Source organism: Seriola lalandi, unplaced genomic scaffold (genome assembly GCF_002814215.2).
Source record: "Seriola lalandi dorsalis isolate HSWRI2012SDOR001 ecotype SW California unplaced genomic scaffold, Sedor1 jcf7180002054162, whole genome shotgun sequence".
NCBI lineage: Eukaryota > Metazoa > Chordata > Actinopteri > Carangiformes > Carangidae > Seriola > Seriola lalandi.
Window position 1 is genome coordinate 93,664 of NW_019524715.1, and position 25,986 is coordinate 119,649.

The window sequence follows — 25,986 nt, forward strand, 5'->3', positions numbered from 1 at the left end:
GTTATAAATAACAGGTCAGAGATTCAACAGTTGTGCGGTCAAACATTATTAGGTTTATGTCTTAACATTTGAATTTTGGAAGTGGAATAGTACCTCAGTTAAATATGGAAGTTCATTCTTGACCTTTGGATCAATATGTAAGACAAACTATTCTCAGTCAAAAGTCAACTTACTAGCTTTTTCTGAGCTTTGAAACACCCTTTTATTAATTCAATCAGCACTTAGGTCATATGATGACCCAAGCCATTTTCATTCAGTGACTCATTTTATAGCATATATCAGGTTTATCAAGAGTGTACTGCCATACTTGTGACTCAAAGGGCTAAGGCTACCCAGTGGTGGTTTAAGCTAAGTGCTAACATCAGCATGCTAAAATGCTCACAGTAATAATGCTAATATTCTGGTAATTCAGATGTTCACCACCTCGGTTTAGTGTGTTGGCAATATTTGATAATTATCACTGAACACAAAGTATAGCTGAGGCTGATGGGAATGTTGTTAGTTCTGCAGGTATTGTTCACAAAGCCAGAAGCGCTGTTTTACTTTACAGTACTGAATTACTACATATTGTAAGTAGGTTGTGTGTGTGTTTGATATATGTATTCATCTAATCTTATCCTCTATCCAGTGGCTTTGTCTTTAACAGATATATGTGGCTAAAAGATACAACTAATACTTCCCTGTGGAACACATGGAACTTATTCTTAACATCACTTGTCTTTTGTGTCTTCAGGGAGAGAAGGGAGATCCTGGGTCGGCTGGAGCTCAAGGTGCACCGGTGAGTTGATACTGATTATTTCTACTTAGTTTATGTATTGCAGGCTTGATGAAGTGGTTTTACAGTCTAAGCTTGTCATTTGTTAAAGGCCGGGGTTATTGAAATTAAAACTATAACACTGCCCTCTAAAGAATACATGGCACTACAGTGAAAAAGATAAATGTATTGATATAAATTATTAGAGCATAATTGAATGTTACAGCTGTGGATGAATGCAGACACTTCTCAGAAAACACAATTCCTGTTAACTCAGCATTCTGTGGATATAACAGGCAACTACTTTTTAAGTGGTTCCATTAAGATTTGAAGGGAAGAATAATCAGGACACAAAAATGAGAGCTCAGATTCATTGCTGCTTTTAAACACTGCTGTGGTTAGTAAACCCACAGCAGACACATAAACACGTGCACACAAAAAAATATAGTTGCTAATTTCTATTAGGTGATATCTACTATGTTTCTCTGTGCAGAATGTTGTTTTGCAAAAAAGTCATTTAAACCGCAGAGAAAAATCTTATTTTCCGTAAGAGATATATTTCATTATCCTTTGATGTTTGTTTTAAAAACCACATTTATCCTGACTGTTGAAGGCCATGATGATAGTATTAGAGGGTCAGTCCACCAATTTTACCCCAGTTAATTTACTGGTCAGTAGGAGCACTACTCAGGTCTGTAGTGTCCTCTGTGGCTCTGAATGAACTTTATCGAACCTGAAAACATAACCTAGATGATGTCATCAAGGTTATCTCCGCTTGTCCTGAGAGACAACATATTTATAATAGAAAATCATGTGCTGCAAACAGCAGCTATGTAGTTTGAAGTATGCGGGCACTTACCACTCATGCAGAATCTAATGAAAGGCAGGTTTGAGTTGTATTATGGAAAGGCACTGATAGGATCTAATGGTTTTTGAACTAAAAGTCAGGATGTCTCGGCCTCTGCTGCTTTGATTTTGATCATTTTAAAAATCTATCTCTTCAAATTCCTCCAACTTCATGGAAGCGCAATAGCAAATTGGATGTGCAAACCTAAATTTTATTTACTTTCTAGACAGGGTACATTCAGAAGGGAGCAGCAAACGCAAGTAACGCTGTGAATTATGTTCCCGCACAACTATATTGAATTGGCAATTTACTACTGAAGTAGAGGGACTTTGCTACAGAGCAGTGAAACTAACATCAGGGTCCCTGGTTTACAGCCATTCTCATGCTAATAGTTGTACATATCTGCTCTGATGAAGAAAATGTTAAACCAGACGCTCTGCATACTGTGGCTACAGAAATGTACAAGAAGAGTCAAATAGTCTTTTACATCAGGCAGTGAATAGACTAGAATAAAACACAGGTTTATTCATAAACACCATTTATTACTCTGAGTCCTTCAGCTGAAAGGAACTGTCTAATGTTGTGCTGTGTTTTTCTTTAAATGCTCACACTTTTACATCCTATTTTACGTCTGCAAGAGTCAGACTGGTAAACTCATCACTGTCACACCCCACAACCACACAGCCACACTTTATGGAGGGTAGCATACAACATACATCTCGCTGTGTCGCGGATATCTGTCTCTGTCACTTCACAGCAGCCGACAGTGTTGCGTGCAGAGCAGCTCCCCACTGCATCCCAAAACAAAACCCTCCCTTCTTAATCAAGCTGAAGTTTACATGGATTGCTGAGAGACAAAAAACTATGAATGCAGGTTTTATTATGGTAAATGGTAAATAGTTTTACTATGCTACATTGTCCCAGTTGTAATTGCCTTGTAACTGAGGCTGCATAAAACTCTCTTCATGAGGGTGCTTGATTATCACACAAAGTGAGACACAAACAAGCAAACAATGCTCGCATGTAATGAATCTAGCATCAAGCTAGCGTCGATGCCACTGAAAGTATCTGCAGAATAGTTTGTGCCAAGTCGTTTCATTCCTTGATCCTACAAGCTTGGCACATTTTTCTTTTGAAGATTTCTCCCATATTTCACGCCAGAATCATTCAAGCTCAACGAGGTTGGCTGGGGAGCGTCTCTCCAGAGATGCTCTATTGGGTCCAGGTCTGGACTCAGGCTGGGACGCTCCAGGTTTTTCAATTGAGTTTTCCCAAAGCCACTGATTTGTTTCTTCTATGTTTTCTGCAGCCATCTGTCCCTCTATCCTGACTAGTGTCCTAGTCCCTGTAGCAGAAAAACATCCCCACAGCATGATGATGCTCAGTGTGTGATTTCCTCCATACATGCCATTGGGAATAGTTACCAAACAGTTCAATCTTTGAACTGGTCTGAATGTTGTTCAGGCAGCTGTCATGTGCCTATTAGGCCTATTAGCCTATTATTACGAATGGCTTTCATTTGGCCTCTCTACCATAAAGGCCCAATTTAACTTATGTCTTAAATGGATTATCAATTATTGAACTTCCCATATAACTGTAGCTAATATGGTTGTATACATATTTCCCAAAATGTTGGAGAAAAACTATTCATAATTCCAGTTCATTTCAGCGTGGTGTATTTCCCTTAACAGTGCCTATTGTGACTTAATGGTTCTTGCTAAATTTGCAGTGGCCACTTCCATTGTCGAGATTCGGGGAAACAAGGAGTCATGCACAATAACATATCAGGACAAGATGTGTGAGCTTGTCTCTGAGTCTGACCGAAAGTAAACAGAGAAAGTCGTCACCTGGAACAGCTACAAACAGGATTTTTCCTTTAAACCCCACTGCCTCTTGTACACCAAAGATGCAACTTTGTGCAATGGAAAAACTTCCAGAGCTCTGTTGTTTCTTCCAAATATTTCTCAGTCAGAAATTCACGTCTGACCAATAAAATCAGTGTCCGTTTAATGATGTTATAACATCCAATCACAAGTGAAGCAGTTCTGTAAACAAATGAAAAATTAATCAGTTGTAGTCCTCTTCAAAAACACTGCCTGTCAATAACCCTCATCATCCTCATGTTGCCTTACCAAGATTGGGTCAACCCAGTACTTTTGTTAAGAGACATGAACAGCAAAACATCAGTTCTTGCAGTCAGTGTGTTCTGATAGTCCCAAACTTGGCCCAAAATCTCCAGTTAGTTAAAGCATCCGGTCTCCTATCTGTCATCCCACCCTTCTCCGTTCTGCCCTCTGCTCACCTCAGGCTTGAAGGTATGATGATGTGTCGATAACGAGGATCTGCTAAAGACAGATCATGTATCCTCATCCATCCAGAGACTTGCGGGTATGCTGCTGAGGGATGGATGACTAAGACCAATGTTACAATGCAGGGCCCGCTTCTTTTCGAATGTGTTTGTGAATTTTTCCTAGGTAAAATATTTGTTATCACATCATCAATGCTCATGTTTTTACCTGGAAAAACTGACGCAGCTCATATTTCTAATATATCTAATAACATATTTCCTTCATCACCATCTGATGAATCATTTTAATTAGATTATAATCTATTTGTTTTATCTGACACTGAAATATGACATTGACAAAATCATTTAAAGATAAAAAGATTGGGAGAGGATGACAGAGAGCACACAGGATGTCTTTTTGATGCTAAACAGCCCCGGTGTTGTTACCAAAGTAAAGCCACCATGTCCGACACCTGCTGATATCCGGATCTATCAGGTTTATTTTAATCTCCAGGGATTACACTTTACAAGTTTACTTTATCACACACACACACACACACAGCAAACTTATCTGTAGTGGAATCATCAGCACAGGTTCACGTAGTCTGAATTTAAAGCACTTTGATCCTCCACTATGATGTGTTTGCATAACAGGTGAAGAGTCAATGCTTCAATAGAGCTGCCTTCCCAGAGCCTTTAACCACTCATAAATCACAAGCTTACCTCTGACAGATAATGCATGACATGACAAGACACTGCATAATGTAACCCCTATTCATATTTACTTGATAGTGTTGTATAAGCAGAGGCGGACAGTAACGAAGTACATTTGCTTCAGTACGGTACCTACGTATATTTTTCGAGTATCTTCACTTTATATATACATGTGTATATATATATATAAGTACCATTTGTCAGGTTTACACAACTTCCAAATTGTAAGGTTCTATTGTCCAACACACAAAAACACATAATGGACTAAGACTCCATCCACCTTTTCTTTATGCAGATTTTAAATTTGTGCATAAAAAAATGCAAAGACCAGGAAAAATCTAAATTAAAACATAAATCTAAAATTTAATTTTGAATTTAATTAAAGTTCAAATAAATGATTGTGTTGTAAAAGCTGTTTGGCTTCTGTATTTCCTGCAGCAGCTTGTGTTGGAATGGAGGAGGCACATACCAATTATCCATTGGTTGGACGGTGGTAACTGTAGGGCAATGTACCTTAAACCTGTACCAGTCGATTTTTGGCCACACCAGGGCAGCGCATTAATGTATAAGCACAGTCATAATTGTTAATATGGCTGACATATTAGCAAACAATTTAATATTTACACATCGAGACAGACACAGAGCAACATTAACATTCATTTTGGGTTGTGTTTCTAGCCAGTAAGTGCTTTGATCTCTGCCAACCCCTGAGAAAAAATATTTGGCCCTTTAGCTGCTAGGTGCTCAACCATGTTCGCAAGCTAGTTGCTAACTTTGTCTGTCTGTTGTTTGGCGCTGATCAGGCAGTGAACAGAGGCTTTATTAGAACTGAAAACAGCTGCCTGCTACAACTGGAAACAAGTGTGATGAAGTGAGACGGAACCATAACAGTAAAGTTGTGGGCTATAAAACCAGAACAATTAGCTAGATGTCTTTAAGACTCTCTGTAGAGCTGAGAGGAACGGCAGAGACTTCTCTGTTAATGTAACATTATTGATTAGGGCAGCTTTAACCAATCAGAGAGTCTAGTGGAGGATGAGTATCAAGTACCATGACAGAAAAACATTTCTACACGCCACCACAAAAAAAAAATCTTTTGTGAAACAGCATTAAACCAGACCACAATCTTTCCCAAACTGTGCTGAGTGCTTAAACACAACCATAAAAACGTGCAATAAAGCTGTAGTCACTTCACATGAAGATTGCACTGAAAGACATTTGACATTTTGCCAGAAACAAAGATGTTCTTTGAATGTTTTAATGATAAGTTCAGTATAAAATATGTGGGACTTGCCAAATATGTAAATTAACAACATATTGTTAAATTGATAACAAACATAATGTGGTTTCCTACAAAATGTATTTTCTGCTGCAGTTTAGCGGTATAGAAATGTAATTTCCAGGAGCCAGGGTTGCAGGGATGGATCTCTTCTACACCATATTTGCAAGGATGAACATGAAAGAAAGGAGCGATTAACTGAGTGTGATTCTTTGTACAGAGGTTTTAAATTAAGCCTTTGGCCCACGTGTGAAAGAATGCTGAAGCCTGAGCAGTTGCAGCTACTGTAGACACCTGTATTAGTTAAAATTTAACCATATCTGAGGTTGACTGCTCATTCTTGACCTAGGAAACAGCAGTTTATAAAACAGTTGCCATTCAAGGTCCACTCACTTGCTTGTTCTGGAGCTTTCAATCTTATTAACCAGACTTCATTCATAAAATAAAGTGAGTAAGTGGACCTTGATGTGAGGGTCTTTCGCCAACTGCTTCTTCTAAGGTCAATAATGAGCTGTCCCGTTGAACGCTCAGGTCAACATTGATGAGAAGGCGTGGAGGTCTTGATCATGAAGACTGTGTGATGTGGTCAAAAGTCCCAGAACAAACAATTAACCTTGAGTGGAGACTGGAATCGTATCTGTTCCATTACACAGTTGAAAAATCATGACTACATGTGTGACAGGAACAAGTAAATAATGTTTAGACTGTATATGCAGTCGGCGCCTAAATCTGATGATGTAATACAATAATTATAGTAATCAAATCCCTTCAAGCATGAAACAGAGGTTTAGGGGTTGTTCAGTTTGTCAGTGTGAGTTTCATGTCCTAATGCTCCTGATTAAAAGGTAAGAATGAAAAAGGCAGTGATGTTAATGGGCAGAGAGACAGACTGGGGACACGATGGCACTGGGTAACAGACAGTGGGTTTTGAGAAGTTGCTGTGTCAGAGGCAGCAGCCTGGCCTGCTCTGTTCTGCTGCATCTCATTGTCTGAACAGTGCAGCTCATTTCCTTATGAGAAGATCCCACTTCCTCCTGAAGGAAATCCAGAGTGGAAAAGCTCCAACACACTCACACGGGAACCTGCTGTAGTAAGACGTTACATTTACTCATTATACATCTGCTACAGCAACTTTTTTGAGAAACTTGTGACTTGTTTCTTGGCCTCATCTGTGGCAGCACAATATGAAATCAGCTTGACCGGTCCCCATACTTTCAAATGTGTGTCCTGTTGCTGTCCTGGGAGACACTGTTAATACTGAGTGGATTATTCTTGTGGAATAAAGTAAATTGAATTTAAAAAGAAAAAAAGAAAGAAATTTTAGAAAAACAAAACTGCAGTGTGCCAGGGTTACATAAAAATAGAGACCTAAATCTTGTCACTTTTTTGTGTATGAATGACAAATATGTAATCTTGTCTTTCTGTCTCTGTGTCTCCAAAGGGTGTCCAGGGACCTCCTGGTGATGTCGGCCCAAAGGGACCTCTGGTAAAATCTGACCTGAAAATAACTTGTGATGTTGGAGACCCAAAGTCAAACCTGCATCACTTTATTTTTTGTTTTCTTGAATGTCTTTCTTAGGGAGAGACAGGGATGCCCGGGCCACAGGGACTACCTGGAACAAAGGTAACACTGACTTTTTTACATCAACACTCTATCACCTTGCCTTAAGATGGTGAAATGAATCCAGTACTCCAGTAAATGTTTCCAAAAATCAGGAAGGTTAATAGAAAGTTTACATGGGAGAGGATGCATCCTCATATGGGACCTTTTAACTACAGCATGAAGGCATGTGGTGTATTTTTCTTTAGTTGTCTCTCAGTGACCCTCATGGCTGCACATATGGAGCCTGAACATAACTAGTGTAGCTCTGTTGGATACATGTTTTTAGTTTTTTGTGTGTGCCATCTTCCCATAGAAATATCATTTTGGTGGGGATTGTAAAGAAACCACCACTGCCGAGACCTGTGGTTTGATTCCCAGTATTGGTACCTCATTTTGTGCAGGACGAAAGCGTGCAGGGGTTGGTGTTTTTTGTTGCTGCACTTGTGAATCCTGTTGGTTGGTCAGGACACCTGCACAGCAGTGGGTTAGAAGTTTGGAATTTTAGTATGCTTCAAAATTGGATTTACAGATAGTCTCAAAGTCATTAATCCCCTGTCTGAATGAGGAATCGATTGTTTTTTTAACTTTATGCTGCAACTGGCCAGGTGTGCAAAGGTGTGGGAATCAGGCAGTGTAGGAACTTCTCTTTCAGCCCTTTCTCTCATGAATGAACACTGTGAATTCCTACTGAGAGAGCCGGTACTCCATTTGCAGAATTCAGTGTGTTCCAACTAAAATTCCTGGAGGGAGTTTGTGGATGCAGTCGGAAGAAGGCTCTAACAATACGCATTTTGCTTCACCTTCAAGTGTGACTATTGGGGACAGCTGCAAACACCTTTGCCCTCTGACATGCTCAGATGCCCTACAACCTAGTTTGCTTAGAACATGCTGGGGCATTTACTCCGTGACCCAGAAGCTCTGCTGGCAGGTGAAAAGAAGCGGCTGGTAGCTGGCAACATGGCGATAACGTATCTCTCTTTAGCCTCCCCAGGCCTTCAGTAGAGTTAGCAATGACAAGGACTGCAGTGCATAGGAAATGTGGCATTCAAAATCTGGATGAAAAAAAGTTCCCTATGTACTGTAACAAATGGGTGACAGTGTCTGTCTGTTTTCACATTTGTCTTTGAGCAATGCAATGGTCTAATGTCCTAGACTAGAAGTCCACACATAAAACTGCTCACATTACTGTCTCTGCAGTGGGCTCATAATGACATCATTAATTTGGCACTGTATGAGCCCATTTGATTTATTTAGTAATGCTATTAAGGTGGTGATTGGTTGTTAGCTTAGAGCCAAAGTCAGATGAGTGTGTGAGGGGGCTGTACACACAGAGAGGGCCCCCCCCCCCCTAAACAAGATGGAATTACAGTAGAGAACTATGTATACACAGTCCTTTACGGTGATGAGTGCACACTGTGTTCACAGCTCTGCTGCCCTCTTGTGGTCAACAAGAGGCAGTACAGATATACAAAGTGAAGGGTAAGTTCAATGAATCGTGAAGGGAGATTTAAAAGTGTATCACACATTAAATAATGATACATTTGCATTGTGTAAAGCTGTTTAGATCAAATAGTGGATGGTCATGAATCAACATATAAAACAGACAGTTTCAGTGTCTTTTCTGTATTTTCATCCAATGTATGAATAGATGAATAAAATTGAACTATTTCAATTCAAATCTGGTCTCTGTTGGACTGCATTTGGTTCATACTCTCTCCAAAGCCTGACAGCTAAAAACTGGTGTAGCCCACAGCTCCACATCAAGTGCACAGAAGTCACATTTCCACAACCACAAGCTTTTTGTTTTAGTCTTCATCTTCCTCTTTCTGTTCTTGGCAATAGAAAGGAGAAATGCTATGACGTTATGCCTGCAGTGGGCCTCTGACTTATGTGACACACACACACACACACACACACACACACACACACACACACTCAGGAGGAGGAGGAGATGGTATGAGCCACCCTTTGTATCTAGGCAACCACATACAATCGTGTGATAATAAATATAGATAGCAGTAAAACTGTCACTTGACCCAACCAACACCAATCACATGTGGCATTTTATCCTTCTCCTGGTTTGGCTCCTTGTTAATCCTTGGATTCTGTTAACATTAGATACTTGAATGAATGAAATGAAATTTTCAAATGTCACAAATGTCGATTTGAATTATGAAAACCTCAAGATTTGATCAACTTTAACTTCTGAATTGTGAAACTGTCATAGCTGGTGTCATGGGTTCTTTTTTTTTTTAAACAGCTACAGCATTTGACATTAGTGTCTTCAACATATAACACACAACATGTGACCAAGAAGGTTCATCAGTAGTTTTTGCTTGATTCAACCCAGATATGATTGTCAGGAGATTCGCCATCATTTACTGTATGTCAACATGTACACATCAAACTGTTTACAACATAAAACTAGATATTACTTGTCCGTCAGTCAATAGGCTGCAATCAAATGCCTCAAAAAGCAAGATTCTGAACAAAATAAATATAATAAATCCACCTTACTAAGACAATTTGGAAACATGTATAATACAAATATAATTCATTGTCAAAAACTGCTCCCCCAAACAGTGATTGTCCCATCCTAGCTTAGCAGCTGTAATGAGGCACAGCTGGTTTGCCAAGCTTTGGATTTCTCCACATGTTGAAATAAGTTACCTAGGTCTGTTGAAAGAGAGATACTCAGAATACACAAAAAGTGTAGAGGGTAATGCCCTTTTTACCCTTAGAAAACCAAAAATAAAGCAACAAGAGTGTAAGGAATGTGTTTATCTGCTTGAATGCAGTTATGAGTTACTTCCAAGGCCAAGGAGCAGAACTAACTACATATGTTTTTGAGGTCTATGTTTGAAAAAAAAAAAAAAATGAGAAGCCTGCTTTTTCTGCACCTCTGTCAGAAAACCAAGGAAATTAGTATGAATTTAAAGGGATTTTCCACTGTTGACAAGCCTGACTGGCTCAGCTAACAGTCAACTGAAGGTAGGGCTTCACCGAGGTTGAATCAGGTGAAGTCTATATAAGTACCTCCCTCGTCACATGCTGTTATGTGATGAAGACATAATGTCAAAACATTGTAGCTGAGCTATCTAAATCTTTTTTTATCTATTCAGTGTCTGGGCGCCTTTTTTCCTGATATTGTTTTTTGCTTTTTTGCAGAATAAAATATTGGGATGTGTATAATGTACTCCATGGCATTATAGTAACAAATATTTACAATATTAGATATTTAAAATTGAGATTTATTGGTATTCTTATTAGGAGCCTTCAAGGAATCTGAGCCAACAAAGACACCTATTTGAAGAATAATATCCAATTTAGCTTTTATGCTTTTGGCTTTTTATTGATAAAGGGCTCATTTTAGCTGTTTCTCCCGTACAGTCAGTCAGATTACTTGATGGTAGATTTATTTGTGTGTTTTCTTTCTGTGGTGAAAGCATGTGGGAAGATAGAGTGGCCCACACACAGCTTCAAGCTGGGCTCTTGATATAGCAGAATGCTTTGTTGAATATGCAAACGCACTGTGTGTTTGCAAGTGTGCAAATGTGGACATGCATGAGATTGTGTGTGTGTGTGTGCGTGTGTGCGTGTGTGTGTATATGTGTGCGTGTGTGGACCTGAGCCATCTCATTTCTCCCTCAGTGCCTCCTGACCAAGCCGTCATGCACTCTGTCACATTCAGCCCAAAGCACTGTGTCTGTCTCTTTCATCTCATTCTCTCTCTCCTTCTCTTTCCCTTCTTCTCTCATCCACTTCCCTCTCCGCCCTCTCTCCTTTTCCTTCTCTCCCCTCCAATATCTCTCTCTGTCCAGGGAATCCAGGGACCCCGGGGGCCGCCCGGAGAGATCGGCCAAGATGGTCCCAAGGTCTGTGCGTTGAACGTTATAATTAGTTATTATGCTAATGGCCTGCTTCTCCCCAACCACTCGGCTATTTTCAGCCTGTTATAATGTTGTACCCTCCCTCCCTGTTCTCTTGATGTTCCCATGGAGAAAACTGCATTCTGGGAGGGAGTCAACATGTTTGGAGTCAAATTATAGGTGTTTCTGAATATGCGATAAATGCCATCCTGCCAAGGATGGCTCACATTTGGACTGTTGGTGTGTGTGTGTGCATGTATTTCTCTCCTTCAAAGATTTAGTTTAGGTTTCACTCTTTTTAGACATTTATTGAAACTGATGTTTTACAGTATTTACAAATTAGGGGACTTGTTAAAGATTGAAGGTGCGCTGCACTGATTTGTTTTGTAAAGAGACACTTTAAAGCAACACTGGTGATAATCAAAGCACCAGAGACTGTGATATTCTGACTTTAACCCCAAAAAGCTGCAGAAATTAGAAATGAAAATGACCTTTATGTGAAAAATCAGTGGAGTGCCCCTTAAAGAGTTCTGCTTTTCTCTTCCCAAAGACTAGCACAACGGGGCACCAGGACAGATTCATATTACCCTGACCTTGAAATGCACATTTCCTGTCCCTTTGGAATTTGTATACTCAGAGCAGCATGCACTGCACAAAGATGGAAGGAGAGGCAGGAGTGGAAGATGAGAGTTTCATGCTTATGAAGGTGAAAATGGGCTCTCTGATGTTGTGCTTAGAATGAGGACCAGGCCTGTTTTTCAGCAGTATGGTTAGTGCATGTTAGTCAATTAATTTATTGAATTTAGAATTAATTTAATTGAATTTTTAATGTAAAATTGCTCACTTTAAATGTGACTTAAATGCCAGTGAAGCATTTTGTACTGAGCTAAGGACTCTTGGCCGATTTTCACCAATCTGTTGTATCCACACCTGCTTTTAAACCTGCAGGGAAACTTCCCTGTTGGCTGATAAATTCCCCACCGAAGTCTGAAGTCTGTGTGTTCCATCTGTATCTAACTGCACATGGAACACACAACAAACACAACACTGTTACACACTATGGTCGACCGGTGTTTCCTTGATTACATTCTGCAATTATCAACAAATATCTGCTGCAAAATAACCACACACACCTCTGTGCCTTTGTGTACATAAGACCAGTGAAAACTTGGATCCCTGTTTACACAAGACATCCTTAAACATTTAGGACACAAGTCACACAGTTTTCATTCAATCTCTTTATTCATCCACAAACACTGGAGTAAAGGGGATAACATCAACATCCATCATCCCTTTTTTTAATTTTCAGTTCAATCAATACTTCAAATTCAGAAGGCACGATTGTAATAGTAATTACAGTTATGTCAACAATAGTTGTTGATAGTTATTTTTCTCTTTCAGCTGTTCCCCATCAGGGGTTGCAGCGGGTCATGCTGCTGTGTGATCTGCATATTTGATTTGGCATAGTTTTTACCCTGGATGCCCTTCCTGGCACAAACCTCCCATTTATCTGGCCTTGAGGTTGTAATTGTTGATATAATCAGCTTAAAACGATGTAACCTCTGTTGAAAAGCAGCCACTGTGGCCACAAGTAGCAGTTACATAGAATGGCACTATGTGTGTACTCCTTTACCTCAGTGATAAACACATCGTTATCTAATGTTAGCTTATATTTGTTGTAACATTAACCACCATACGCTACTGGTAACTAAGTTAATTACTCAAATACTGTGCTTCCCATTGTAGGTCCCATATGGTATATAGGTAGATGTCCATGTGTAGTGTGATTATAGATCAGCTCTAGCTTCTATATTAATACTGTGAAAGTAACAAAGCCTCAGTCCACAGAGAAATGCACACAGCCTGTATTCAGAAACTGAGCCTTAAAACAACTTCTGGAACTTTATGATGTCACAACAAAGCAGTCACCAAGCTCCACCCACCTGGACCCAACATCCACACCTTGCAGGATTTGGTTTCTCTGAGTGTTTTACCCGAAATCTGTTGTATTTTTCATCATATCAATTATAATACAGTCAGTCAGAGAGTACCCTCTGCTCTGATTGGCTCACTGGCCTGTTGTTACTAAAGCTCCAGAAACCACAAATATATCTTGTTATGGATATCAGAACTTCAAATAAAACACAGGAAAAGTGTCAATTATGGGACCTTTAATTTCTATTTATGCCATTTTATCCAGTTCAGTGGGAAATATTATACAATATTATAAACATGACACCTTATTATATGTACAACTACCCAACAGTATATAAATAGATATAATCACATCCTTTTTCCACCACAATATTGAAATACTGCTTACATGTTGATGTATCAGCAATGATAATCCAAAAATCCAAATTATACTATTATGTGATTTAGAAAAGCTCTGCTTAACTAGAGCATTTACTTTTGATTTTAAGTATATCTTGCTGATACTTAGTGACATATGCTACATTTATTTTATTATTTTAAGTTAAAGATTTTAGTAGGTTAAGATCTTAGTAGTACTTAGTAGTAGATCTTAGTACTTAGTGTGTTTTATCAACTTAGAAAATAAAAATGAGGATCAGGCTCTGAAAATATGGCACAACTGGCCATTTGTGTGATGTGCTACTGTGATTAGCATGGCTGTTTAATATAGGGGGGGGGGCCAATAATGTGACTGGCTGAGAGGATAATGATTAATCATTACATACTGTGATTTATATTCCTCTTCACTCCACTGTGCATTGTGTGCTGCAACTACATGAATGCAAATAGAAGCTGTACTCTGATATGGCCTCAATGACCGATGTGCTCGTCTCTGTGATTGTTAAATATAACCCTGAGACTTAGAGACTAGATTCAGGAATGCATGGTGTCAACAGAAGACCTTCACAAGTACTAATATACTAAATAAAGACTAATATGGTGTGTGTGTTTTATTTAGGGAAAGTGTGGAGATCCTGGGGTTTCTGGTTCTCTTGGTCCACCAGGTCAGAAGGTGAGTGGAGCAGGCGATGATCGAGCAGATTACACTTCGGCTTCCTTTCTTTTGTCTGTGTTTTCTGCTTCGCCTCTGTCTATTCTTTCTGCCTTGTCTTTTATTTATTCAGACATATTTACAGAGATTTACATCACACCTAGTGAAGTTAGTGTCTGATTTTCCGGTGTGTTGATCTGGCAGACACCCTATGTAATGTCAAAGTAAGACAACAATAAAATAAAATTAATCAAAACTAACTGAGGGAAAGGCAGCTAATGAAAATAGTAACACGTGTGTAATAATTAAGAAGTAAAAATTATGATCAGAGAAAAAAAAAACAAGTTGCCAACACTGGCAGAGCCTAGTATTTATTCATATACAGATTACAATGAATCAGTTGTTGCTCAGTTTAAGCCAGAGGATGTGATCCCATTTAACATTCATCTGCTATTTATTTAACCACTATGTTTCGCCACAGGGCGTCTTCATGGTGTGTTACAGAACGGGTAAGAGAACAGCCCATGTATGGCTTCATGTCAGTTATCCAGTGGGAACAAGACAAAAAAAGGGCCTTTTAATGGAGGCTGCACCACCCGACACAGACACTTTAAGTACACAACTAAATGTGACATGAACCGTTAAAATCGTTATACAAAATACTCCACCACTACAAAAAAGAACACAATTTAAGACAAATTAATATTTAAGAACTGCTAATGTATCACACAAACAAGTGCCCTTCAATGCTTAAAAATTCATTTATAACTTATTTTTAATGTAGTTCTATGATTCTTTCTTTTAATGTGTTTCACAAACACTGTTTCAGGGGCAGATTAGATATATATGAGATATAAGTTTTGCTATATAGCTACATAGCCAACATTAGCACTAACAGCTGTTTAATTTTCAGTCTAGTTCAGCATTAAACTTTATTCCTTTACTGAAGTAACAAAGCAACAATTCTGTTTACTTGTCTTGGCACTCTCTGATACCGAGTCACTGTAACATCCAGCCTGCTCTGAAGAAATAGCACTGCTCAGATAACATTATTACCTCTTGCATTGTAAATGCAACAATAGTTGAAGCTCTTGGCAACACTGTTCAGTAAACAGCTGTTAATGCTAACATTGGCTATGTAGCAATAGCAAAACTTACAAATATCTCCTTCAAACCACCAACTAAACACAACTGAATGTAATTCAATACAATTATAAAAAAAAAATAAATAAAAAAAAACCCCAATGGAGGTCTTTGAAATCAGAGACACTTGTCCCAGAGTTGATTCTGAGATGCTGGAATAAACTTCAATCTGGTGAAATGAGTCTGAGTTGCACCAAAGGATGGAGCATTTTACATAAAGCCAAACTCCAGCAGAGCAAATACTGCAATGTGAGAAAGCTGGTGGAATTAGTATTGTCTCCTGTATTTGACATTTAGTCCCCCTTGTGTCTCACTTAGTCTCAAAATCAAGTCCAAGAGGAGGGTTAACGGTTTGTGTGGTCATGTGACTCTGCCATGATTGAGTGTCTCCCCCAGCATTGTCTTGTCAATAGCATGTAAGCTATTAGCACTATTCCCCAGTCCTAGCAAGTCTGCACTGCCGCCCACATGAAAGTGTGAGTTTGAGAGAATTCAACATGGTGGTGGGATTAGTAGGGGCACTGCTAATTCCCCCCGAGGGATCAGGGTGAGATCAGGGTGACAGCTTTTGCCTTTTCTCTTTTCTAAACCAACCTCGTTCTCTGTTTCTTTTCACAGCCAGCTTCTTCTTTTTTTCACCATCGTGCAGTTTGAATCCTCCTGATGAGTGACAGCTACACTTTTAATGCCACTTGATTGTTTAGCGAAATTTTTTTTTGAGCAGTTACACCCATAAATGTCAACCATTGAGATGTTAAAAACGACTCAGAGTTATCTCTGTCGTGCTACTTAATTACAGGTAACCTTGGTTATTTGCATGTGCCATCCTTCAAAGCAGATTTTTTGGAAGTGATGGTTTGGTGGAGTGCTTGAAAAGTTTTTCACTCAAGCATCTTTATAATCCATATTTATTCAGCCTTGATTACTGGCTAAGAACATTTTCTTTTTCACTGCGGCAGCAGGGAAATTATTGCAGGGGATTGCAGTGCTGGTCACACACATACACACCTGAAACTGCTCAAGTTCATATTTTTGACCACTTTTTAAATATTTCATCTCAGTTCTCTGTTTTATCTGCTAGATGAAGATGCCTCCCCTGTTGGATTCCAGACAAAGACATGATGGATACCACCTTTTTTAAATCCAGTGTAAAATAATTGGGGGATACTACTAATCCTACTAAGCTTTTCTTTAAACCCTTTTCTTTCTATCCATCGATTCCCAAAGATCAATAACCTTTTACCTTTCCAGGGCTCAACAGGGGAGCCAGGTTTTCCAGGGCTGCCAGGCGGCATGGGATTGCCGGGGTTCAAGGGTCATAAGGTGAGGAAGCCTATAAGGAATAAATGCTGATAACAGTGTACAAGAAAAGTTAAATAAATGACTTGCATCATTTTGTTTTCACTAAATGAAGTCTATATTTGGCTGCAAAGGCGCCACTTTATGAATGATTTATAGCCTCACTTGTCAGGAGCTTACATGATTTACATGTTGTACTGTGGAAATGTTGACAGCTTAACTTTATACATACTTGTTAATGCATTATTCATTTTTAGCTTAGATGACATGATTAATTTTAATGACGCTGAAGGTTGTCCTTCACACTTCAAAAGCAGCACGCCCAGGCACACAAATACAGTACAAACAATCCTAATCCGGATCAGTCTGTTTAACACGCTGTGTTTTGTTTTCCATACAGTATATTGTCAACAGGACATTGATGCTATTTTTTCTTGTATTAATTCCTCAAACAGCGTTATTTTATTTAGATGTCTCACTGTCAGCATGAAAACAAGTTGTAAGATGGACAAGTTTTAATGTTCAGTGTTGTATTTTTAGGGGGAGCGAGGAGAGGCTGGCTCTAAAGGAAACCAGGTATTCTACTTTTTCTTCACATTTCTACTGGGAAAGGTCACGTGCACTTGCTCATGAGAATCTGATGCCTTGACTTCGATACCGGTTCTCAGTGATACTTTTTTAGATACCAATTTCATCAAATTAATTTGATGAGTTTTACTCCTGAAGTATTGAAATTTGGAATCGAATGGCATTTTTTGATCCTCGATTGTATCAAACCAATTCGGTCAGTCCATAAAAGTATCAAAGTTCGATACCCAGCCCAATGACAATCTGTATTTGAGTCACAACTTTATTGGGTATTAATAAACCTGACTTATTTTGATGGTAACGAGCAGCGAGCAGTTGATCCCGGAGAACAGTCCACAGGTGGATTCTGTGTCCCACTAGAAATAAAGGATTAATTATTAATTATTAATTAAAAAACTAATTACCCAAAGAACTAGTATGTGATTAATTCAATGAATCCCCTCATTCATTTGTTTCCTCTGTTATACTGTTTACAGTTTCCTTTTCATCTAGTGCTATATGATAATTACCAGCATGCATTGCTGTCAGACCCACTCTTATTTGATGCTGCCAGAAAATTATAGCTTAAGCCAGAAATGGTGAAATATTAGGTTGTAAATTAAGAATAGCTAATTTGTGTTTGCCTTAATTTACTCTCTGATTGGACAGAGCTACAAATGACAATAAGCTAAAACATTACTTGGCTGAGTGGCGCAAACCAGTCTGACAAATAACTACCACTGCAAAAAACATTGTGAGCTGAGTAGGTGATTAATTCAAAGATGTCTAATACAGTCAAGAACTGTTCAGTTACACTGACAAGAGCTATATGCTTGATATCCTCTATCATTTCACTTGTAATAAAGTCTCAAGTGTGATCCGTCATGCATGTAAGCCAGGACATTACAGTTATTGCTGTACTATATGTCTAGTTGCTGCATTCACACCAGGCTCAATGATGATCCGTTGCATCCGTTGTGTCGTGGAAGTTAAGATAAAGATAAAAATAGAATGAGTCACATGTGTGAGAACACACAATAACTGTCCATCATGACACTGTCCTTAAATCAGGAACAGTTGACTGGATTTGAAACTGACAAACACACAGAGTTAAGGTTCAGTTGATTCGGGGTGCCTCGGTAAATCACCTGGTAGAGTGCATACCACATGGACTTACTAACTGCAGTTACTATTTGCTGCATGTCCTCCCCTCTATCTCTCCCTGACTTTCCTGTCTGTCTCCAACTGTACTGTCAAAAATAAAGGCAAAAATGCCTTAAAAATATAACTTTAAAAGGATGAGTTGATTTCATTAAATCAATTATGGGATTTTACTTCTACAGATCTCAGTAGGGACTCCCTCATGGATTTATGAATAGCTGGAGCAACAAAAATCTGCTATAGGATTGTACACTTTCTTGACCACTGACCAGAGTCAGGAACGTCTTTTATCTAAACTTATGTCAACTAAAGATCTATTCAGCAACTATTCAATTGATTTAGTAATATTGTGTGTTCCTTGACTGGCAAATTTAAATTTGTTATGTTACACTGATTTACATCAGCCGCTCTACTTCTACCAATGTGAACACAGCATCAGTAACAAAGTGAACAATCAAAGCATGTGATGAATGCTCTGAATCAGTCGCTCCCTGGTACATGCACTAATGGAAAACAGTGTGAAGGCCCAGAGGAGGCAGAGAAAGAAGAGCAGTGTCTCACAGTGCTGCAGGATGTAGTTGGAAAGCCACACACAAGATAAAACGTCAGGTTTGTTAAAGGTCACTGTTAGCCAATTCCTATTCCCTCTCTCCCTGGGTTTCTCTTATTGGCTGCTAGTGGTAATCATGACCTTTTCTCGGCTCACACACACACTGAATGAAGCCATGGATCAGCACACACTAGCACACACACATAACCACATTGACACAGTGATGTTGCACATATTCAGTTTCACTTATCCACACTTGCACACGCGCGCACACACACACACACACACACACACACACACACACACACACACACACTCTCATCCTTTTCTTACTATATTTGTGGGGACCCACAACAAACATAATGCATTGCTCTGCTCCTAACCATAAACTTAACCCTCACAACTCATGCCTAACCCTGACCCTAAAACCAAGTCTTGACCCTTAACAGCCATTTAAATTTGTGGGGCCCAAACAAAGCTGTACCCCACAAGAATCGTGGGCTCCTGGTTTTCAGACCCCACAAATATAGTAAAACAAAAAAAAAAGGTCCACACACAACACATGATGCCACACCAGCACATATGTAAACTCACACAAACCTTCAGTTAATCATGATGTATTATGTCTTTGGTCTTTGCAGGGGGAAATGGGTAGAGATGGAGACCCTGGGACGCCCGGTATATCTGTGAGTGCAGAGTCATTCTGTTTCCATTGGATGGCAGCAAAGCTTACGTTTCCAAATGTACAGCAGAGACAAAATGTGTGTTTATGTGTCTGTGTGGTGTTACAAGGAACAAATGTCCCTAGAAGGGCATGAAAATGAGGAACTGTGTCTTGGCCAGTTCTCATTTATGAGGAGCTAATTTGGGATTGGAACTCCTTAGTTAGGTTAGCTGTGACAGGGACAGGGTTGGGATTATAAATAGGATATAGGCGAGGCTACAGGTTTTGAATTAAATTAAAAACTAGTATCAAGGCAGACTTTATGCATACGTATAATTGTTATAACTCATGTGAAATGATTTATAATTTTTGTCTGTTTGTAGTTAATCAAATAAATCCCCTAATGCAAGTCACCATAAAAACTTTATCGCAAAATAAATATAATAATTAACTCTACTAATATAACACCACTCTGAAAGTGACTTTACAAGGTGCTTTACAAGATTAAATTCAGGCAGCATATAAAAACACATAAAAGTGCAATAAAAGACTAAATAGAAAGCAGCGCAAGCGAACAGCAGTGCAGCGCAGGATAAAATAAAAGAGGAAACGGATTAAATGAGAAGAGACAAAATAAAAATGAGAGAATAAATCACATGGAAGCTTCAGACAGTAATATAAAATCATAAAATCAAATAAAATGTCATCTGAAAAAGTCAACTTTCAGCAGGGATTCAGAACGAGGTAAGTGACTTAGCTGAGCTAATCTGTTTAGGGGAGTTGTTCCAGAGGCTCAGGCCCCCTCATGGTGAAACCACCACCCGCTCTGGCGTTCAGGCTCAACCTCAGAACCATATGAGGATCGTAATGTCATGGTTTAGATTCTTGGCAACAGCAAAGAGGACACAATGAAGACACTCAGCCTGAATTACAGACATTTAACTAAAAATCAATGGTCACTTTACAGGCTCACGGATTGGCAACTTCAAGGCAGTCTGAGCAGGAACACAAATCTGATACGGTGAAGAGACAGGCAGCAGGTCTAACAGTGGAGTCACAACACCAAATAAAACGGCATCATTTCACAGTAAAATTGATTAATTTCAGTGGAATCACCATGATCAGTGGATTTTCTCACAGAGGCAAAGTATGCAAACTATCATTACAAAGCTGATCTTTAATCATTTTTCACCAGTGTTTGACAGAGTGTAAACTGCTCCACAAAAGAGGCATGGTTGCTAGACAGTTATTTTATAGACATGTAGAAATGTATGTCCTTCCTCTCATTTTCCCATTGGCATCTGAGCTAACAAGCTTGCTAGCTGACAGTTAATGATGGCTGAATTTAACTGATAGTTAGCAAGCTAGCTAGCTCAGAGAGCTCTTGTGACTACGATAGACCTTTTTCACAGATCACATTTTGGCTGGTCATCGTAGCAGCTGTTTCTAATCACATTAACGATGGCTAAACCAGCATGAGCAATACCAGAACCCTGAAAGTGTCAAAAGGTGTGCTGTGAAAAAGACTAGGGCTGGCTAACATGTTAGCTATTAGCTCACCAGATAAAGGAGGTCAACACTACGGTCAATACTATATCAATTACAATAAAAGGATTTTTTTTTTTTTTTCCAAAATTCTTGGCAGTGAGGAATGATTTGATCTTGGCAACAAGATGAAATAAGATTTCACAAGGTGAAAGAAGCAGAACAGCATAAGTGATTTAACACGTTTATCCATACTGGGATTATCATCATCATCATCATCATCAAAAATTGGTAAAGAATAATCTTGAATTGCTAATTGATCCACAATTTGCAGCTTTCAAGCTTGCAAGCTTTTTCATTGACACTTTTTAATAGGAACAATAGCAAATGAGCGTTTAAGAATCAATCAGTAAGTGTCAGTTACTGAGGCATCGATCGTCACATCCCTAGACATGGATCTTACAATAAATCCAGTCAGAGGTGTGTGTGTGTGTGTGTGTGTGTGTGTGTGGTGTGTGTGGTGTGTGTGAGAGAGAGTGTGTGTGTGTGTGTAAGATCTATATTGCATCATGTGAAAACGGAATTGTGTAGTCTTGTCTGTTGACACTTGAGACAGATAAAGTGATTGTATTTCTCAGTATGCAGTTTAATGTTCACATGCTGTAATTCTACTGCATTGAGAGTGGCCCAACTTCCATGTGACACACCCTCAAGGCTAAAAGCATCAGCAGTGAATCACAAATGTGTCACCGCTGAAATGAATATGACATATTCTTGTCTTCAGACAGACTTCCTAATTCCCACTGTGTAAAATAAATAGGACTCTGCGCTGCAGTTCAGTGGGAGAGAGGGGTGGGTTCTGTTTAAACTATTTCCTTCCTCAGCACCACTTGTCATCTTACTAATGTGAGATGGAGAGCAAAAAGGATGAAATGATTGGCAAATCTCAGGTTGCACAAATTTGATGCATTGGTACAGATTAGCCAGAAATAATACAATGCCAAATACACAGTAATAAGGGAGGTACAACAGCTGTTTTCTTGTGATAATGTGGAGGAAGCAAGGAAAGAAAGGGAGGAAATAAATACAGTGGTGTGCAGGCTGTTGCGTGGTCAGTGTAGATGTACAGATTAAAATCAATGTGCGCATGTTCTGTCCAACAAATCCTCCAAATCAAACAACAACGGATGTAGGTCCTAGTGTGTTTCAGAAACAGTTCAGTTACAAATAACCGTTGAGAAATAAATCTTCTTGATGACATGACAGTGATGTGGTAAAGGTGTGGTTAGTTTTAGTCGGGATCTCGATGCATGATGCATAGAAACGGTTGTGGTCATGTTTTAAAAAGAACAGGCTGTCAAAGGGGAAATAAACAGGCATTTCCTGTCTTTCCGCTTTCCTCAAGTGCTTCTTGAGAATAACAAGTGCTTCTGTATCTATGTTTAGATATAATGTAGTATGAAAGATCATTAACAGGCAAAACATCTGTGAGAACATGGCTAACAAAAACAAACCTTTGGTGCTGTAATTAATCAATTTGGACATTCAGCTTTGGACATTATTTTGTTATGTTGCCACAACTAATGCATGACAGTTACATTTATTTCTGGTGTGAGATTGTTTCATGCTTTGATTCTCTTATTCAAGTCCTAATACAGTGCTGCAGGGATGATTGTGTTTTTGTACGCCAAGTTGAGGTTAGCATCACCCTGGTTCCCTTGGAAAAAAGCTGATGAGACTTTTACATTGGCTTTTGGATTATTGCAGAAAATAAACTCTGACAAACAACATTTTACAATAATTACATGTTGTTCAGCTTTTATGATTTTTGAAGCCAAAATACAATCACCAGAGGTAACAGGTTAATTTCCCCTTGCAAAGTTAGTGATAGTTTTTAAGAGCGTGATTATAAACACAACAAGGCTGTAAAGGTTTAGCAAACGTTTAAAGATGTAAAAGCTTAAAGAAATCACGACTGGGTATATACTGACATATTTTATGTGGTAGAATAAAATATGAAAATGTAAAAGGATAGTTCAGGTTCTTTGACATGGGGTTGTGTGAGGTATCCATGCATAGTCTGTACATTACCTGCATTAGATCCTGAGCAGCGCGCTCCCAGTTAGGAAAGCCAACCAGGAGCACCAGGCAGACTAGCAGAGCTACGTGTTGCTGTGCACGGGGCAACCAGAAAAAGTGTTTTAGACATTTTTGAAAACACCCACCGAAACGATCCAATATCCGTTTAAATGTACACTTCATGTAGAATATTTTCAGCGGTTTATCTTCCGGTGAAAACAGCACTTTCCTTTCGTGCATCACATTTTTCAGAACTATCCCTTTAAGCTTGTGTTAATCACAGACCTTTTAGGCATCTAACCAAAAATCCCTTAAACTTTGGCACAAGGGAACTGGATGTGCTAAAATGCTAACTAATTGGTTCTGGGTTATTTGGGTTATAGGACTCTTTTCTGCAGCACTCTATAGCTCTATAAAGTTCTATTGTGGAGAATTTGGTCTCCAGCATGCCATCTGCACAAAGTTGGACTTTCCCAAATTGCTCTACTGGATGCCCTTTAAGTTTCTGAGTAGTGGTAGGTGTTGCCTGCATGTTTTCTGAAGTTCAATTCACAATGAATAGCAACCTGTCGCACATATCCAGTGTTGGAGTACGTATGCGTGAATGCTAGCTTGGAGGAGAGCAGTGTTTATGTGGTCTGATATGATATTCTGGTGCTTCCTCTGATAAAGCAGATCAAGTTACTTGTTTCTTAAAGCACATAAACCAGTCACCCGCTCATGGAGGGAAGAGAGACATATGTAGAGAAAAGAGGAAGGATTTTAAGGGAAACAGAACACACCAAGAGCCTCAGATATACTGTATGTCCTAGGACTTAATTCTACATTAAAAGCCTCACAGAATTGGTGTTACCACTGGATGGTGTTTTTTAAGGAGTAAGCGATCTGCAGATGCATTTTTCATCCCATTATAACAACTAGCCAAAAGGAAAAAAAAGCCTTAGAGAATGCATTACAATAACCAATCTAAAATGTTTTGTAAGCCACCGGTTCAGACAGAAAAGAGAGCAGTTCTGCATCAGCAATGCAGAGCAGCGAGCACAGCTCCTCTGACATACTGTCTCAGCCTTTGATATGTAAGCAGAAGTTTCTAACTGTCTCTCTCTATTTCTCCCTCTTCTCTTTCCACCCCACCCTTCTTGCTCTCTTTTCTTTCTTCCATCAGGGCGAAGTGGGACCCAGGGGAAGGAAAGGAGAGGTTTGTCGAATTAGACTTTGCGGTATTAGATATAATCCATTCTGTCTTATTCTGCACCGCAGTGAGAAGCCCTGTCAAGCCTGCGTGGCTGCTATAGAAGACTTACAGAGCCAATACCTCCAGGCTTGGGGAAATCTGCCCCCCTGGGCAAAAATATACATCACAAAAGCACTCCATTCTAAAGGCGCACACGTCTTAAATATCAAACACTTACTGTACTGTCTGCAGAATCACAATTTATAGAGATGTATCCCCCCTCAGTTGTGCTAGTGCTGTACCATTTGAAGGATAGCATTTAACACAAGTCTACACTCTAGCTAATGGTTAGCATCCTCACCAGCTGAGCCATGTATTTTGTTGTGACATTACCCTGTTTGGCTGCTTGTGGTATCTTGTATTGTTGCTCATATTTTCATCCAGTTTATTTTCACTTTTAACATTACAAGAGGAAAGGGTTTTAGGATTAGGGCTAACTCATGTGTTTGATCTGATCTTGGCTGCGGTCGTTGGGGTGTAAATTTCCCCAAACCCATAAAGAGCAGGACAGATCTACTATAGGTGAGGCTTAAACTCGGTGAGCGTCCAGGACCGGCTTCCAGTTAATGAGATGCTCCTTAGCGTTGGTAGTAACACAGAAATAGTTAACTACTTTAGGTAGTAAGCTAGTTAACCAGATATGCTAATGATTGCAGCTTATGTTAGAGCAGACAAACGCTGTTTAATCCAGTCCTTACTTCTTCTTACTTCCCATACTTCTGCTCTTGTATTTTTGGCTTTGGAAAAGGATAAAAAAAAAAAGACAACAATAAAGAAAACCTTGACAGGACAGCTGTGGGACAGCCCTTAGCAAACAATCAATTGATGTTTATGTATGAGACAACATCATTTGGTCAGTTACTGCAGAACAGTAGCCAGTTTCACCAGTTTTTTCTCCTGTAATGTGAGATTTTCTGCCCTTCCTCCTGCTTTTTCAGAAAGGTGTGACAGGTGACGAGGGCCTCAGGGGACCTGAAGGAAAGAAAGGTGATATGGGTCACATGGGTGCTGTTGGTCCTAGGGGATTTCCTGGCCAGGATGGGTTGCCAGGCCAACCAGGCCAGCCAGGATATCCAGGGAAACCGGTGAGTGAACCTCCTCCTGACCATGTCCTCACAGATTAACAAGAAAAAAAAAAAAAGAAATAAATGGGCTGGAAGATATAGCCAGTGATTTCCTGTCTGGACTGGGGGAGTGATGTTTGGGAGTAATGGGGGTGCTACTGTCAGTGTGTGTGGGCTATGTGAAGACAAAGAGTGCAGCATTGAGATCCTATAAATCTGCAGGCATACTCAATCACAGTTGGAGCCTGTTTTTTGAGTCCCTCCGAGGATTCAACTAAATAAAAAGGGTAATTGTGTGTTGCAGGGCAAGCCTCCCTCAGACGAACATCTTCTAAAGCTCTGCACTGATGTTCTGCGTAGTAAGTATCTGTTTGTTTTTATGTCACTTTGCTCAGAGCCAGAGAGGGAAAGCCAGGGTCTTT

The 25,986-nt window shown here is 39.4% G+C and overlaps 1 protein-coding gene across 1 annotated transcript in view; it reads left to right on the forward strand.

Annotated features, from left to right (window-relative positions):
* The window catches only part of LOC111653133 (uncharacterized), a 56,635-nt gene that overhangs the window by 21,803 nt on the left and 8,846 nt on the right, over positions 1 to 25,986 (forward strand). The window contains exons 18-28 of the mRNA XM_023403600.2: positions 734 to 778; positions 7,323 to 7,367; positions 7,461 to 7,505; positions 11,306 to 11,359; positions 14,286 to 14,339; positions 16,713 to 16,784; positions 17,301 to 17,336; positions 19,680 to 19,724; positions 24,432 to 24,464; positions 25,439 to 25,585; positions 25,869 to 25,923. Of these exons, the coding sequence (XP_023259368.1) occupies positions 734 to 778; positions 7,323 to 7,367; positions 7,461 to 7,505; positions 11,306 to 11,359; positions 14,286 to 14,339; positions 16,713 to 16,784; positions 17,301 to 17,336; positions 19,680 to 19,724; positions 24,432 to 24,464; positions 25,439 to 25,585; positions 25,869 to 25,923 (631 nt within the window). The remainder of the gene's footprint in view (positions 1 to 733; positions 779 to 7,322; positions 7,368 to 7,460; positions 7,506 to 11,305; positions 11,360 to 14,285; positions 14,340 to 16,712; positions 16,785 to 17,300; positions 17,337 to 19,679; positions 19,725 to 24,431; positions 24,465 to 25,438; positions 25,586 to 25,868; positions 25,924 to 25,986) is intronic.